The sequence below is a fragment of the Balaenoptera musculus genome, chromosome X, assembly GCF_009873245.2.
Source record: "Balaenoptera musculus isolate JJ_BM4_2016_0621 chromosome X, mBalMus1.pri.v3, whole genome shotgun sequence".
Lineage (NCBI taxonomy): Eukaryota > Metazoa > Chordata > Mammalia > Artiodactyla > Balaenopteridae > Balaenoptera > Balaenoptera musculus.
In genome coordinates, this window is record NC_045806.1 from 4,513,466 (window position 1) to 4,530,230 (window position 16,765).

The 16,765-nt window shown below is 50.7% G+C and overlaps 1 protein-coding gene across 1 annotated transcript in view; it reads right to left on the bottom strand.

The window, feature by feature from the left end:
* Nucleotides 1–457: 457 nt before the first annotated feature.
* The window catches only part of LOC118888708 (pseudouridine 5'-phosphatase), a 73,501-nt gene continuing 57,193 nt past the window's right edge, over nucleotides 458–16,765 (bottom strand). The window contains exon 4 of the mRNA XM_036840083.1: nucleotides 458–1,856. Coding sequence (XP_036695978.1) covers nucleotides 1,680–1,856 — 177 coding nt within the window. The 3' untranslated portion in view covers nucleotides 458–1,679. The remainder of the gene's footprint in view (nucleotides 1,857–16,765) is intronic.

Genomic DNA, 16,765 nt, shown 5'->3' on the forward strand with positions numbered 1-16,765 from the left:
AAAACATCAACACAAATATTTTGGAAGAATGAGATACCAAATCACATACGTGACCATTTCACTGAGAGCCTTTCTTTGCTGTACGCAAAGACAGCATGGTTCACCTAAAATATGTAAATGCCTACTGTATATACAATAGATAACCAACAAGGACCTGCTGTATAGCACAGGGAACTATACTCAATAATCTGTAATGACCTATAATGGAAAAGAATCTGAAAAAGAATATATATATAAAATCAAATCACTTTGCTGTACACCTGAAACCAATACAACATTGTAAATCAACTACATTTCAATAAAAATTTTTTTAAATATGTAAATGCCACTTTACAGTTGGGTTAAAAAAAAAAGTCAATCATGTATGTTTTGCATTTACGTTTTACATTTGTTAGACGATAATTTTTTTTTTAAAAAAGGTAAAATCATACTCCCATACAAATAAAACATGAACAAGTAAGTGTCAAAGCTTTTATTCAATTAAACTCACTGGTGAGGGAACCAGTAAGATGTTACAACTGATTCTAAGGAGAATTCAAAGAACAGACACGTATACAGCAATCAAGAATGTTGAAATGAATTTGCTGAAATAATGTAAAATTGGTCAACAGCCAGAGACAACCAGGCACAGACAATCATTCCACCTGACAATCACACACATCACTATCACCCTTCTAAGACTCACAGAGTTGAAAATTAGCTCAAGGACAATCAATAGCAGAGAACACCGGGGCAGGCCGGAGGTGGGGTGCCCACCAGTGGAAACACCCTGTGATTGTATTTTTCCCATTTTCAATGCCTCTCACTATATTCCCATCACAAAAGGCTGAGTAAATCTACTATAAGCAGTTAATCATCAAAGTGTAATGTCCAATAAATTGTTCCAAAAATGGGCTACGGCTCTCGGTGGTGCCAAAGATGCACTCTGAAATCCAATTCTATCTGCATCAAAGAATGTATTAAAAAAATAAATGTTCTTAAAGGAAATGATTTCTCTGAGGCAGAAAACATTCTCAAACGTGGATATACCCCTCGATATAAGATGTAGGCTACCATCATGTTCACACAGAAAGGAAACAATGGAAGATACAGTCCACAGTCAGTCTCTCAGTAGAGGTCCACAGAGATTTAAGGGCACGTAAGGAATGTCAACATTTGCTGATAAAGAGAATGATTTATGAAAACCTCATCCATCACGTGGATTTCCCACTCAGATTACAAACCAAAGAGAATTACCATTACCACCTCACTTTTATCAGTTGCTAGCGCATGTTAAGATGAAACACTGAGGAGAGCAATACAGTACACAATGTATATAAATATAACAAATATGTACATACACATATATACATAAAAGCATATACATACATGTATATATATTTTACATTTTCCAGCCAGGGTTGAGAACAATGAAGAAGAAAAAGAAATGAACCCAAATTATTCAAATACTAAACATGACTATTCAAGCGACAATTTCCATCTGTGTTCTGGGCTCTCTTCTTCTGCTTCCTGTCTGTCAAGTTACAGTTCATTGACCGTTTAGAGAGCGTGGGCCAGGCCCTCGTGGGACGGGAAGGCTTCACAGGCTGAAGGACTGTTCACATGGAGGTCTGGGAGCTGGGCTTTCCTCTGCCCTTCTCCTGGGCAGCGTGGGCCACACGCGTGGGCGCAGGAGCCTCTCACTCGTAGGGCGGCAGACCAAACAGCTCGGGCTGGAAGTCCTGCAGGGAATCCAGCACGAGGGTGGCCTTTGTGGTCAGGGCTCGGTTTAAGTTTCCGTCGGGAACCATGACCACCTGCATCCCAGCTGCGAGGGCGGCCTCCACCCCGTTGGGAGCATCTTCAAAGACCAGGCACTGCGGGGTGAGGAAGAAAGAGAAGATGAGACGGCCTTCTCTGTAACCACACGTCTAGACTGGGCTTCCATCGCCCGCACCACCGCCAGCTGAGTCAGCTCGGTGTTCTGTGCGACACAGAAGCGGAGTGGAGGCTGTCCACTTTATGGTCTGTGGGCAGGAGAGGGCGCTGGCCCTTCTGCGGTCCGAGTGCGTCCCACCACGTCACTTTACAGGGGAGAGGTCCATCTTGGCCCCAAAGTGCTACCGAAATGTGGCACAGCTGAGTGGAAAGACCGGATTCTCGGTTTACAAATTTATTTTATTTGAATCATAAGAATCTGTTCAATCCATAATTGACCATGCTGAGCATGCGAGGAAGTTGTGAAAAGTAAGAAAAAATATGCTTTTTAGGTGTAAAGTGACTTAAGAGCTGGCAATGTTTCAAGTACTGCAGTTTGGAAATTAAACCGTTAGGATGTTTTAGTGAAAAACTCAGCCCCCGGGGGGTACCCGTCACACACCAAAAATCTCCCGAACACAAAGATTGAGTACCACGTGCAGTACCTGTTTCAGCTTATTCAGACACCACCTCTAAACGGGAGTGTCTGTGCCCCCGTTCATGTCAGGAAGCTCCTCAACGTGCCATCCTGTGACCATCGGTACCGCGAGTTCCACATCAGGACTCGCACCAAATGCGAGGCAGAAGTCTACCCAGTGGTGAACGGGCGTGTCACCTTTTTGTCACCTTCCCTCCGAGGAGAGCACCCACTGAGAAAGCTTCCCTTGGCTCCTGGAATTCCACACTGAACGAGAAAGCAGCTTTAGTCTTTTCCATTAAGATTCTGTAGGGGCCGGACATGTAGGAAGAGGGCTCCTCCCGGCACCTCTGAGATGCTCTCCTGTGCCCCTTCTTCTCCACAAGTGCCCGAGGACGCCCGGCGGTGGCCCAGGTTGGACCCTGACAGTCTCCCCCTCACGTCCTCCCAGCCCCCAGCCCCCCTGCCACTGATCACAATGACTCCCCCCGGGACACAGCGCTGAACTGGACGGTCCTGGGCACACGGAACACGCAGTCCCACTGCCTTCCCGTCAGGCCTCCTGCAGCCCCCTGGCTTGTTTCAAGCTCTCTGCCTCCACCCTGAGAAGACGGTTTCCCTCTCAGAGGGGGAATGACTCCGCTTAGGCCGCCGAGGTGCCGTTTCTTAGTTATCTCATTCAGAGAGTTCCTGCTCGTGACGTTCCTGCCCCTGACTTTTTAAAGTTACGACCTGACCGTCTTCTAAACGTCCCTGTTGTTTTACCTGGGACCATGGACAGGCACTTAAATGTCACCTGCTGACATGTCGCTCTTTAAATACGTGAGATTTGTAGGCTTTGTGCTGGCCCCCTGTGAGCTTTCAGTGGGGCGGAGGAAGAGACTTTGTTGGTTCCTTGGGGTAACGGTGCCCGGCTCCAGTCGAGAAAACAGCTTTGATTTCGTATTTGTGGGAGGCCCCTTCCAGGGAGCACGTGGGCAGGTGTGAGGGAAAAGTGGCGGCTCAGAAACTGCGGCACGGAGCGGAACAGGGGCCCGAGACGCCTGCCCTCATCTGAGAACAGGGGTCCGTCCATTCGCACCTGACAGCTCGCCCACGTGCCCTTTAAGCTCCAGGAAGTACAGAGCAATGTCCACATGCCCTGTCCACATGCCGTTTAAGCTCCAGGAAATACAGAGCAATGTCCACATGCTCTGTCCACATGCCGTTTAAGCTCCAGGAAATAAAAGGAGGAATGGTGGCGTAATGGGGAAAAGCTCCGCAGGTACTTACGGCTAACACAGGCGGCGTAACTGACACACCCTGTTTCTGAAGGTTTCACTCTTTCTGCAGGCGGGCACCGTTTATTGGTTTCTGTTTCCAATTTACCCTCTGTCCCCACCTAATTCCGGAATGAATCACCCCAACGCAGCACGGAGATGTGAAACGCGATGTTTAGGACGCGTGCGGCAGCGTAAAGGGTGGCAGGCGTCAGGGAGGCCAGCCTGAAGGACGACAGGGAGGAGGGGATGTGTGAGGCTTGTGCAGCAGGAGGGCCGCTGGAAGTGTGTCCAGGCAGATAAGTAAGGCTGGGCCCTCGAAAGGACTCAGGGCAAAGCCGGGCAGACAGGACGGGGAGTTTGCACAGAGCCACCTGAGGCTGACTGTTCCCAAAGGTCAAAAGCGATTGTAGTCTGTGTTGTAAATATGGTCGGAAGAACGGCAGAAACCCTGATTGTACACATTGTGTCAGGAGCTCCTAAAATTCCTTTCTTTTGCCTCCTCTCCCGCGGCCTCCTCCTTGCCTGGTAGATCTCAACAAACGCCTTCCACGAGCACCAGCTGGACTCTTCCCATCGGCCAGCAAGAATTCGAGAAGTGCGGAGAAGTTAAAAGAGAAGCTCAAGTTTTTAAAAGCAGATTGTAATAGGGAAGAACAAATATGACTCCATATTGGATCTGTTTCTTTAACTTTAGCCTTTGTACGCTATTGCTTTAGCTTCCAGTTAAGAATGTTGCGTGTAGCCTGAAATACACAGGAGAGCCCATTCTCAAGGCTCTGACCTTTAAAAGTGTAACACCTTCCCATTCAGGTAGAGATAAAAATTTGCAGAACAGAGAATACTGTTTGTCTTATTGGAGGTTTACATGAACATCGCGACCTGACCTATGTGGACAGCTGCAAGGACAAAGGATTCTGGCACCAAGAAGTCTGCAGCTACCATCCACGCTGCTTCTTCAACTTGCCTCTCAAAATGCTTTGCTGAAAGCCTTGGGGGAGTTTGGAGTTTTGCGGGGCATGAGCCACCGTCTGCTTGCAAGGCGCTGCAGTAAACCTTTCTCTGCTCCAAACCCCCAAGTTTGTGTGCTGTTTGGCCTCAGTGTGCGTCATCGGGCACACACACTTGCGTTTGGTACCGGAATCGGCCAGTCCACTGGAGGCTGTATGACGAGGACGGGGCAGGAAAATGCAGCAGCAAACAAGGGGGGCAGCGCAGTTTACAGGAAACTGGACCCCTCGGTCCCTCTGCCCCGGCCTTGCCCTCCTCACGCAAGCTGAACAGAGCAGCCAAATGCAGGACAGGAAGCACACACACGACGCGGATCCCGCCGAGGTCAGCACCAGCGATGGGTCCAGGTGGCCGACCCCAGCCCTGGCAGCACACGGACAGCACTGGGGTCTCAGTCACGGGACAGCACCGGGGATCGTAGGGCCTCCCCTCCTTCTCACAAGGAGCAAAATTACAAAGCAGGACAACTAGATTTGGGAGCACCTGTGAAAATGCCTCAAAAGGTTTTCATGTGCTCATTATGCTGCACCCTGATTCCTAAGACCTAATGGTCTTCTAAGGACCACTCACAGGGAGAGGTACCCAGAACCTAGAATCGTGGACACTGTATGAATAGTCACCGCACGGCTTGTCTCTCTACTGAAACCAAAGAATAAACCTTTGAAAGTTACCTGGAAAGACTATGCCTGTTCATAACAGGACTTACCGGTCATAAAACCACCAAATCATAAACCCACTGAAAGACGTAAGCTAAAGCAATACAGCTCACACCTTACACAAACAAAAAGGAGGAAGTACGTTTTCCCGGCAAGTACCAAAATATGTCCAGGCAGTTTCTAAAGGCCACGTGTGGCTCACAGGCGCTGACCTTTGTCTCTCTCCCTCCTTGTCAACACTTCATTGTTCCCTCAGTGACCAGCCCAGCCCTTCCCACCCGGTACTGAGTGGTTGCACTTAACCTGAATTCACTCACACCTACTTGGAAAGTGTGACTGGGGATGTGTGCTTCTTTGGCATCTGCAGAAAGCAGCGCCCCCGTAACGAAAGGCTCTGCAGGGGCTGCAGCAGGTGCAGAGGCCGGGGGGGGCAGAACGCCCACCCGCCCTCCCTCCCGCACCTGCACCTCGTCCCTCGGCCCAAGATCCTGTGGGCGGGTGTGGACGCGATCGTTTCACCAGTGGAGCGAGTTTTGGAGCACAGCACACATAGCACGTACCCCAGGACACACTTCCAGTACTTCAAGGAGGCTGCCGGTCAGGAGTACTCTCCTCACAGCTTGTGCTTGGCTGTGACCAGGCAGGGCTGCGGGAAAGGCGCCCTCTCACGGTGCCAGGCAGGGAGTGGGTACGTGAGGAGCGCCTGCCGAATCCGCGCAGGTGGCGGAAGCGCCCTGGGCGGGACTCAAAGCAACACAGGGGCCGCAGAGTGTCACCCTCCAGGGCAGCGGCCAGCCCAGCCCTCTCCTGTCACTGTCACGGGTGAGGGATCTGAGCCTGGGAAGCTCAGAGGTGAGCTGAAGGTCACACCGGCAGGCAGGTGACAGAATTTGGGAACTGTGCCTGGGTCTCCAGAATCCAATATTCTTTTTCACTTTACCAAGCTGAAGGCTAAAATATATCTGAATTCCATCTCCAGGAGAGCAGATGAGCTTAATTAAACTGTAGCTTGAGGGGTTTAATTTAGAAAGAATGACATTTCCAACCACCGGGTAGGTGAAGTGAAGTGTTTCAGGGGCTTCGCTCACGGAGGCGCCGAACCCACTTCTCTGAAGGTGCTCAGACTCAGGAGCGCCCTGTAAGGCGGCCCACATCCACGATCTTCGCCCACGCTGCTCGTCTGAGCCACGGGCTGGGGGCGGGGTGGCTAGGAGGTCCTTTCAACGTGAGAATCACATAACTACGATGGCTCATGTGATAACTATGGAATTGCACAGAACAGAATCTTTGTCTGACGGTGGTGGAGACAACGGAGGGAGGTGGATGGGATTAGGGGAATCCTTCAGAGGCAACAGGGAGTTTGCTGGACAGTGCCCTGGACGTTGACGCAAAGGAGAGTCCGACCTTTCTGATGCGGAGGGCACTGGGACTGCCGTTCTGGTGGAGGGAAGGAGAGCTTGCTTTGTGACAGCCTGGGTTTGAGTCCACTGTGCGAGGGTCTGGCAGAGACATGAGGGGCCTGCCTATGTCGTGGGTGAGCGGAGGGGGGCTGGGTGTGAGCGGAGCGGGGCTGGGTGTGAGCAGAGGGGGATGGGTGTGAGCGGACGGGGTGTGAGCGGAGGGGGGCTGGGTGTGAGCGGAGGGGGGTTGGGTGTGAGAGGAGGGAGGCTGGGTGTGAGAGGAGGGGGGCTGGGTGTGAGCGGAGGGGGGTTGGGTGTGAGAGGAGGGAGGCTGGGTGTGAGAGGAGGGGGGCTGGGTGTGAGCGGAGGGGGGCTGGGTGTGAGCGGACGGGGTGTGAGCGGAGGGGGGTTGGGTGTGAGAGGAGGGAGGCTGGGTGTGAGAGGAGGGGGGCTGGGTGTGAGAGGAGGGGGGCTGGGTGTGAGCGGAGGGGGGCTGGGTGTGAGAGGAGGGGGGGCTGGGTGTGAGAGGAGGGGGGCTGGGTGTGAGCGGACGGGGTGTGAGCGGAGGGGAGTTGGGTGTGAGAGAGGGGGGCTGGGTGTGAGCGGAGGGGGGCTGGGTGTGAGAGGAGGGGGGCTGGGTGTGAGCGGAGGGGGGCTGGGTGTGAGCGGAGGGGGGCTGGGTGTGAGCGGAGGGGGATGGGTGTGAGAGGAGGGAGGCTGGGTGTGAGAGGAGGGGGGCTGGGTGTGAGAGAGGGGGGCTGGGTGTGAGAGGAGGGGGGCTGGGTGTGAGCGGAGGGGAGTTGGGTGTGAGAGGAGGGAGGCTGGGTGTGAGAGGAGGGGGGCTGGGTGTGAGCGGAGGGGGGCTGGGTGTGAGCGGAGGGGGGCTGGGTGTGAGAGGAGGGGGGCTGGGTGTGAGAGAAGGGGGGCTGGGTGTGAGCGGAGGCGGGCTGGGTGTGAGCGGAGGCGGGCTGGGTGTGAGCGGAGGGGGGCTGGGTGTGAGAGGAGGGAGGCTGGGTGTGAGAGGAGGGAGGCTGGGTGTGAGAGGAGGGGGCTGGGTGTGAGCGGAGGCGGGCTGGGTGTGGAGCTGCAACCAGGAGGAGGGAAAAGGGGAGACCAGGAGGGGCCCGAGGCAGCCTCGCATTTCTCTGAGATGTGCAGACGGCCCAGGAGGGATGGAGCTTCAGCGACAGGGGGGGGCAGAAGGGGAACCAGGTGAGGCAGCAGCGGGGCCAGGTGAGGTGCAGCCCCAGAAGCAATGTCGGATCCCTCTGCTAGGTATGTCATCAGACGGCCTGGGCCCCTCCCCTTACCTTCCAAGGGATGGTTTATACACTGGGTTCCCACACATTCGGAGTTATGGCCCGCACCGTGCTTTTCCTCATCAGCTCAGGCCAACAGGGACTCACCTTCAATCCCATGCACCTATTCCCTTCAGGTCCAGACCCACCTGAGATGACACTTGATAACTAATTTTACATTTCAAACGAGTACAAGTGTACATTTTAAGTTGTACACTTTTCTGGAACTAGTGAACTTTTTCCATGTGATTACATCGTCTCTAGGGAATAAAGCTTTTCCTTTTGCTCAGTAACACACAAACTTTGACATGAAGTCACTCTGGTTCACTTTGAAGACTCTCAGGGGCCTGGCATTATGTGTATGCAAATTTAAGTACCTCTTAAAGCAGCAGCCATGATTTTTCATTATATATAAAGCCATGGATAATCCAAATCTAATCACTAAAACAGTTTTCAACTGAACCACTACTTTTAAGTTGAAACTTCCATTATATCATTTTTTGCAGTAGATTTGATTCTATACATTAATTTTATAATATCAAGTTCAATTTTCACACTATGAGACATGAAAACTTTGAGGAGGTCTTAAATTTTTTTGATTAACTTTTTATTAACAGTGCTCATGTTTAAGTTTTATTGGTCTCCTTGTTCTTTGTCGGCGAATTACCCATAAACAAGTACCACAATATTGTGATATCAAATACTTCATTCCATGTTTACTTAAATAATAAACCTTTAAGTACCGTTGTAAAAATGACTGAAGTTTGCATGTGTTTTGCTGTTAATTACTACTTTTGTTCATATTCTTCATCTTTTTATCCATCCATCCACTCATGCACCATCTATCCATCCATCCACCCACCATTCAATCCATTCACCATCCATCCATCCACCCATTCATCCATCTATCCACCATCCATCCACCCACCATCCACCCAACCACCCATCCATCCATCCACCATCCATCCATTCACCCATTCATCCATCTATCCATCCATCCACCCACCATTCAATCCATTCACCATCCATCCATCCACCATCCATCCATCCACCCACCATCCATCCACCCACCCACCATCCATCCACCCACCCACCATCCATCCATCCACCCACCATCCATCCACCCACCCACCATCCATCCATCCATCCACCCACCATCCATCCATCCATCCACCCACCATCCATCCACCCACCCACCATCCATCCATCCATCCACCCACCATCCATCCATCCAAGCATCCACCCACCCATCCATCCCTATCTATCTACGTACCTACACACCCACCCGCTCATCCACCTATCTATAGGTAAAGTAGATTCTACCTGTGCTGTGGTCTTCTACATAAGTGTCTGATGCTGAGGTCAGTATCCCTTGCACACTGCACAGCTACTGTCTTACTGAATTAATTTTAGTCTGAAACTAAAAGAATAAAGCCAGTACTGAGATAAACATATTCATAACAAAATCCTCTAGAGTTACAGGCTAAATACATGAATGAATCACACCACTAACTGGATTCCTTTTCCTTTTGAGGAAAGCCTTTGAAAAATGTAGTATTTAACAACTTGGCGGGCATGGGCGGGAAGCTTCCTAAGGAATTCTCTGTCATTTTATTCATGACAACTACACCGTGAGGCCCTCTCAGTGTCCACCTTTAAAGTATGTGCGTGTAAATTAAGTGCTGAGCAAAGGACTTCAAGATAGCTCAGAAACCTTTTTCTCATTTTCTCTTTTAATGATACGGATCCTGTGTTCACCAATTTGTCAGGAATCACTGAAAAGCCCAGCAAGGCTCCCAGAGGCTCTGAGTATTTTAAAGATTCATAAAACAAGTGTGATTTGTTTCTAAATGGTCATCAGAATCCTTTCTTTCACCTTCCTACCTCCTCTACAGATTCAAGTAAATGGGCAAAATCAGTGTTTTCCTCGGCCTTCTGCACGATACTCGTGAAACACAGGTTTGACTCAAGGCCCCTATTAGTTTCACGCGCTGAGAGCTAAACTATGACACCAGCCTTGAAGATTATCCCCCTGCGTGGCTACCATGTCAAAATACATACTATGGGGCGAACTGTTTTCCACAAGATTCAAATAGTAAACCCTAACACCCAATGTATTTGGATACAGGGTCCCTCGAATGGTTTTCAGGTGAAATGAGTCCCAAGGAGGCCCTAATCAGAGAGGGTTAGGGTCCTTCCAAGAGGAAGGGGAAGCTGCTCTGTCTGGCCCTCCCCTTGCACTCAGAGGAAAGGCCATGAGAGGACAAAGTAGCAGGAAGAAAGCCCTCATCTAGGCGGAACCTGCCAGAACGCTCGTGTTGGACATCTGGCCCCCAGAACCGCGAGGATACACGTGCCTGCTTTTCAGCCCCCCAGCCTGTGACGGTGCGTTGTGGCCACCCAAGCACACTATTACAATACGTCTAACAGCGAGCTGTGTGTAACCTCCAGTTAGCGCTCTCTCAGAGGAAGAGCCGCGAGGATACGTGTGCCTGCTGTTTCAGCCCCCAGCCTGTGACGGCGCGTTGTGGCCACCCAAGCACACTATTACAATACGTCTAACAGCGAGCTGTGTGTAACCTCCAGTTAGCACTCTCTCAGAGGAAGAACCGCTTTGAGGTTTCTTAGATCACAACTGCTTGCAGTTTGGGGAAAGGAAAGAAATGTTTCCTGGATGACCTAACTCCACAAATGCCTAGAAGAGCAGAAGCACAGCACATTTTGTCTGCCTTTGGGCATAGCTACTGAAGAGGCTTAAGCCACAAACAGAATTATCACAGGACAGAGGGCCTGTGGAAGTGATTTTTCCACTCTGCCTGCAAACGTCGTGTACCGGAGAGGCTGACAGTTATTTTGGGAAGCGGTACACACGCAGGGAAAGCCTACGTAATTACTGGACCTGGAGGGGGTTAAACTCTTCGTTCCCAAGCGAGCTGACAGAAAGGCCGCGGTTCTGGGGGTTGACATGTCACTGCTGCCGATGCAGGAGGCCTCTCTTCAGTCCTCTGGATGCGAACAGCTGTTACTTATGGCCCAGCCACCTGGGTACTCACAAAGTGAGTGAGTACTCTGGTACTCACGAAGACGCCTGAATTCTGCGAACCCACTGAGTGCCCACCAACCAGATGAAAGCTTCCTTTTACACACAACCGTAGCTAAGTCAGCACTTCTGGAAGTGAAGATGTGCTTAATTCCAGGGGAGGCTTATGATCTTTTTCTTCATCTCTCAACAGTCATACTAATGTTCATTTCTAAACATCCATCAACAGAGGAATGCATAAAAAAGATGTGGTACATATATATAATGAATATTACTCAGCCATAAAAAAGAACGAAATTGGGTCATTTGCAGAGTTGTGGATGGACCTAGAGACTGTCATACACAGTGAAGTAAGTCAGAAAGAGAAAAACAAATATCGTATATTAATGCATATATGTGGAATCTGGAAAAATGGTACACATGATCTTATTTGCAAAGCAGCAATAGAGACACAGACTGTAGAGAACAAATGTATGGATACCAAGGGGGAAAGGGGTGGGGAGGAATTGGGAGATTGGGATTGACATATATACAACACTGATACTATGTATAAAATAGATAACTAATGAGAACCTGCTATATAGCACAGGGAACTCTACTCAATGTTCTGTGGTGACCTAAATGGGAAGGAAATCCAAAAAAGAGGGGATATACGTATACATATAGCTGAGTCACTTTGCTGTACAGCAGAAACTAACACAACATTGTAAAGCAACTACACTGCAATGAAAATTAATAAAAGAATAAATAAAATAAATAAAGATAAACTGTCTACTAGGACGTCATTAGGTATGAGGTTTCCAGAATGTTCTTTGATGCAACAGTCCAGAGAGATCTACTGCAAAAAGGAGATTCTTCACATTGAATGAGGGACTGGAGATTCGTGACATACAAAAATCAGCATAAAAAAAGTTTCCAGAAGGACTGCCCTGGATAAACTCATTGTTTCAAGTTTGATGGAGAAGTTTCGCAAACGTAGAAGTCTGTTTTCAGAGAAAACCAATGAACGTCCCCCAAAACTAGTGCTCTGAGGAATACATTTGGGAAAAGTTTCAAGAAGATACACCTGACCATGGCAAAATTCACTTTAGTGCAAATAAAGTCCTTGGCCTTGTTTTCTTGGGATGGTCTGAATCCTCCCTGTACATAATGACTTTAACTTAAAACGCTTATAATGAATAAAATCACATGATGCAAATGCTCACTTTAAACGTCGATCGGCTCTGGCACTCGGGTTACGCTTTTATTTCACTAGGAACGGAAATGCGTGAAGACGTAAGGAGCTCTGGGCAAAGGGTGCCCAAGGGGTCGCGCGGTCAGGTCACCCCGGAGGGGTTGCGGGCACTGCTGGGCAGAGGCAGGGGACCCTGTGGAGACACATGAGGCCCCTGAAGGTGGGCGCAGAGCAGTCAGGAAGCCATCCTGGGTCCACGTGGGCCAAGAAACATTCTCAAGGAGTATAAACAGCAAGCCCTGAGTTTGCAAGGCTCTTCTTGGGGGTTACAAATGGTGGGGGGCGGGGGGCATCTACTAGCCAAGGGTCCAAGCTGACCCGAGCCCTCTGCATCGTGTGGATCCCTGTGTGGCCACAGAACCACATCCTGGGTTTCTGCTTGTCGGAGACTGGCCAGTGGACACTCAGCACGGTGGGGTGAGAGCCACAAAAACTACCCAGGACCGGGGGCTCCTTGTGGTCCTCCAGGGCCCCCAACACGTGCCCCAGGGACCATGTGCCGTAGGCGCTTTTAGCTGCTGGTAAGAGAAGCAGCGCAAGTACTACCTTCAAAACAGACGATAGCAACAATAGTAGTGTTTGCGGGCAGAACAGTCAAGTAAAGGATCTATAAATATAGCATTGTATTAGCTTTCTTCCTCTACCCTGAGAATATATTAGTGGGGTGAGAATGCTTCAGATCCCATGCATTTACCTTCTTATAGATTTCAATCATTTCAGCCCCTGACTCAATTTTACTGTCTAATAGAACAGGGGCAGTGAAGAGCTACGACTCACAGGGACTGATACGTCATCACAACTGGGTGAGTCGTGCTCCGGCCTGGACCCAGGCCTGCCTGTGAGTGTGGCCGTCAGCCTCCTAGGGACCAAGAGCACCTCGGGACCTGGACACAGGGGCACTGGGTCAGCCTCCAGGTGACCAAGAGCACCTCGGGACCTGGACACAAGGGGCACTGGGTCAGCCTCCTGGGGACCAAGAGCACGTCGGGACCTGGACACAAGGGCACTGGGTCAGCCTCCTGGGGACCAAGAGCACCTCGGGACCTGGACACAAGGGCACTGGGTCAGCCTCCTGGGGACCAAGAGCACGTCGGGACCTGGACACAAGGGCACTGGGTCAGCCTCCAGGTGACCAAGAGCACGTCGGGACCTGGACACAAGGGCACTGGGTCAGCCTCCTGGGGACCAAGAGCACCTCGGGACCTGGACACAAGGGCACTGGGTCAGCCTCCTGGGGACCAAGAGCACCTCGGGACCTGGACACAAGGGCACTGGGTCAGCCTCCAGGTGACCAAGAGCACCTCGGGACCTGGACACAAGGGCACTGGGTCAGCCTCCTGGGGACCAAGAGCACCTCGGGACCTGGACACAGGGGGCACTGGGTCAGCCTCCAGGTGACCAAGAGCACCTCGGGACCTGGACACAAGGGGCACTGGGTCAGCCTCCAGGTGACCAAGAGCACGTCGGGACCTGGACACAAGGGGCACTGGGTCAGCCTCCAGGTGACCAAGAGCACGTCGGGACCTGGACACAAGGGGCAGTGGGTCAGCAGCCAGGCGCTGTGCAGAGACTCTGGAAGAATCAGGAATGTGAACCCCTACAGAATGATGCAGAAGCAGCAGAGAACAATGTAGAGGGAGAAAGTCAGTGGCAGAGGGCCTGGGAGAAGCTTTATTCCTGCAGCAAGTGTCATTTCTAACATTTCTAATATTCTTATCCCCATCTTATAAGTGGGAAAACTGGAACTGAGATTAGGTACTGTGGTGGGCAGACTGGTCCCCAAAGATGCCCACCCCTGAAGCCCCAGAACCTATGAATGGGGTCCCTTACATGGTAAAGGGGACTCTGCAGATGGGCTTCAGGTTATGGAGCTGGAGACAGGGAGAGTGTCCTGGCCGAAAGGTGGGGGGCTCCTCTAGCCAGGTGTGCCCCTAAAAGCAGAGCACCTTCTCTGGCTGGAGGGGGAGAGACACTGCAGAAGGAGTGATGTCAAGTGTGAGCAGAGTTGGATGCACCAGTGCTGGCTCTGTGATGGCAGACCCACTGTCAGGACCAGAGTGAGACCTCGAGGGGCTGAGGGCGAAGCCCAGGACACCCAGCTAGGAGACGGGGACTCCAGTCCTATCCTACAAGGAGCTGGATTCCACCAGCCACCTGATGAGCCTGGGCATGGTCCTTCCCTAGCGCCTCCTGGGAGGAGCCCAGCCAGCCAACATCTTGGTTTCCCACGCCTGTGAGACTTGGAGCGGAGGACCCAGCTATGCCAGGCCCAGAATTCCAACCTATGGAACAGTGAGATAAAAATCTGCGTTATTCTAAGTCCCTAAGCTTGTGGTCATTTGTTACGGCAGAGGTGTAAAGGAACACGGGCAACTAGTCCAAGGTTAAGCACCAAAATTCACATTTAAAATTCACAAAATTCACCTAGCTAACTGTGGAGAGAATGATACAATATACAACCAGCACACCCTCTGGCTGTGCTAAGAGGCCTTCAGCTGATAAAACAAACCATGCTCTAATTTGCTGATGGTCCAGAGAAAGGACGCTGGCAAGAAGCTCCCAACCCAATGGCCAGTCTTCTTTATTTGTGCAGAACTCACACCCCAGTTCCTCGTGCATTCACCTGTGCTTTAGAAAACAGTGAGGGATTCCATTTTCATCCAGTTTACGCCCAAGACTCTTAGAGTTAGGAGAACGTTGAAGAACTGGTCCAAGACACCCAGCATCCCTCAAAGAGATCTGGATCCTCTTGCCAGCATTTAGGACAAGCTGTTGCCAAGTCTGGACTTAAACAAGGGGGGACCAGTCATCCCCACTGGCCTGGGATTAGGTGGGTTCCTGGAACACGGAGATTCAGAACTAGCACTGCACAGGGTCTGGCCGATGGCGAGGACTTAGTCACCCTAGTTTAAACAAACACAGTCACGGGGATGTAGCCACTGTGGACGCCCTCTAAAAAAACAGAAGATCACCCTTGAATTTGTCAGATGCCGTCCGTGGAAATTACTGGGGACTATTAACTCAGTATTTGTTTAAGCGAGCATACGAGTAATCCAGTGTTTCTGAGGTATCTTGTTCATTGTCGCCGCCTAAGAAGCCTTTGCAGACAGACTTTTTTTACCCCAATACAGCAACCCCCCTTCCCCGCTGATGACAGGCTAGTAACACAGAAGAGGAAGCTAGGACGGAGCCCTGGAGTAACCAGCGAGGGAGAAAGCGGCCGGGTGCTGTGAGGAGCCAGGCAGAGTGACACAGAATCAGAGCCAACTACACGAACGCACACGTGGTTTACAAACATTCCAAAGGCAAAGCTGGGAATGTAGAAAGAGGTTCTTACTCCTGGCAGTTAAGTGTCATTGCTCCCCTAGCCTAGCAGAACTCTGTGTGTCTACTAAGGTTATTTGCGGGCACGACTATTTAATTTTTCACAAATCCAAGATACAACTCATCCTTCTCAGTGTCTGGAGCCCTGTCAAATTTTCATTCTGTGATGGTGGCTTAAAATAGATGGGTTATATGTACATGCTGTTACAAGGGCCTAATGAGAACCATCATTCTTTGAAACTGCCGATACGTGAAGATTGCACAACCACACGTGCAAACACACAAAGAACCAAGAAAACACGTGATCCAACACAGGGATCGCAACGCCTGGTGCGGTCCGGGGTGGGTGGGTGGGGGGGGGGGGGGGGGCCCCTGGGGCTGGCATGGGGCCAGCTGGCTCAAGTGGGAGCCAGACCAAGGGCTCCTGGAAAGCAGGCCTCCCTGAGGTCCCGTGGGAGATGAAACTGCTTGGGATGAAGGCAGGACTTGAGGTCATTCAGAAATGCAGAGGCCGGTCAGCTCAGCAAGCAGAGGCCTTGCCACTGGCCAGCCAGAAGCTGAATATTCACAGGAAGAAGCAAGAAAGTGATGATGGGGAGTTGGGGAAAAAAAACAGGGACCGCTCAGTGCTGAAGGGGACCCAGAACATGCCATGGGAGCCCAAGGATTATTCTGAGCTGAAGACATATGAGAATCAACAGCTGCAGGGAGAGGCTTTTTCTAAGTTCTCCTTATCTTCCTAAAAGCAAAGGCTCCCTAAAGAATTCAACTGCCATAAATCCCCTCCCCAGGAGTTTTACAACCAGGGAAGGTTGACTTTTATGGCTGAAGAGAAGTGTGCACAGGTCAAAGCCTGGGTAAGAAACTATGTAAACAGACATCCTCATACAACTACCATGTCTCGCATCTGTTCTCCTAAGAGCCCATTCATGTTTCCTAAAAGTCGTCTCTTCTACCAGAAGCACCCCTCTGTCTCTCCCCAACCCCTATTAAGATGGTATATAAGCCCCAGGTTCTCACTGCCTCCTTGAATCATATTTTTCTGGGAACTGCCTCATTATTACACAAATAGAAATCTGTATTTTCTCTTGCTAATATCTTCTGTCTGTTTAATTTACAGGCCCCCAAACACTGAACCTAAGAGGGTACAGAAAACGGTTTTTCCCCCC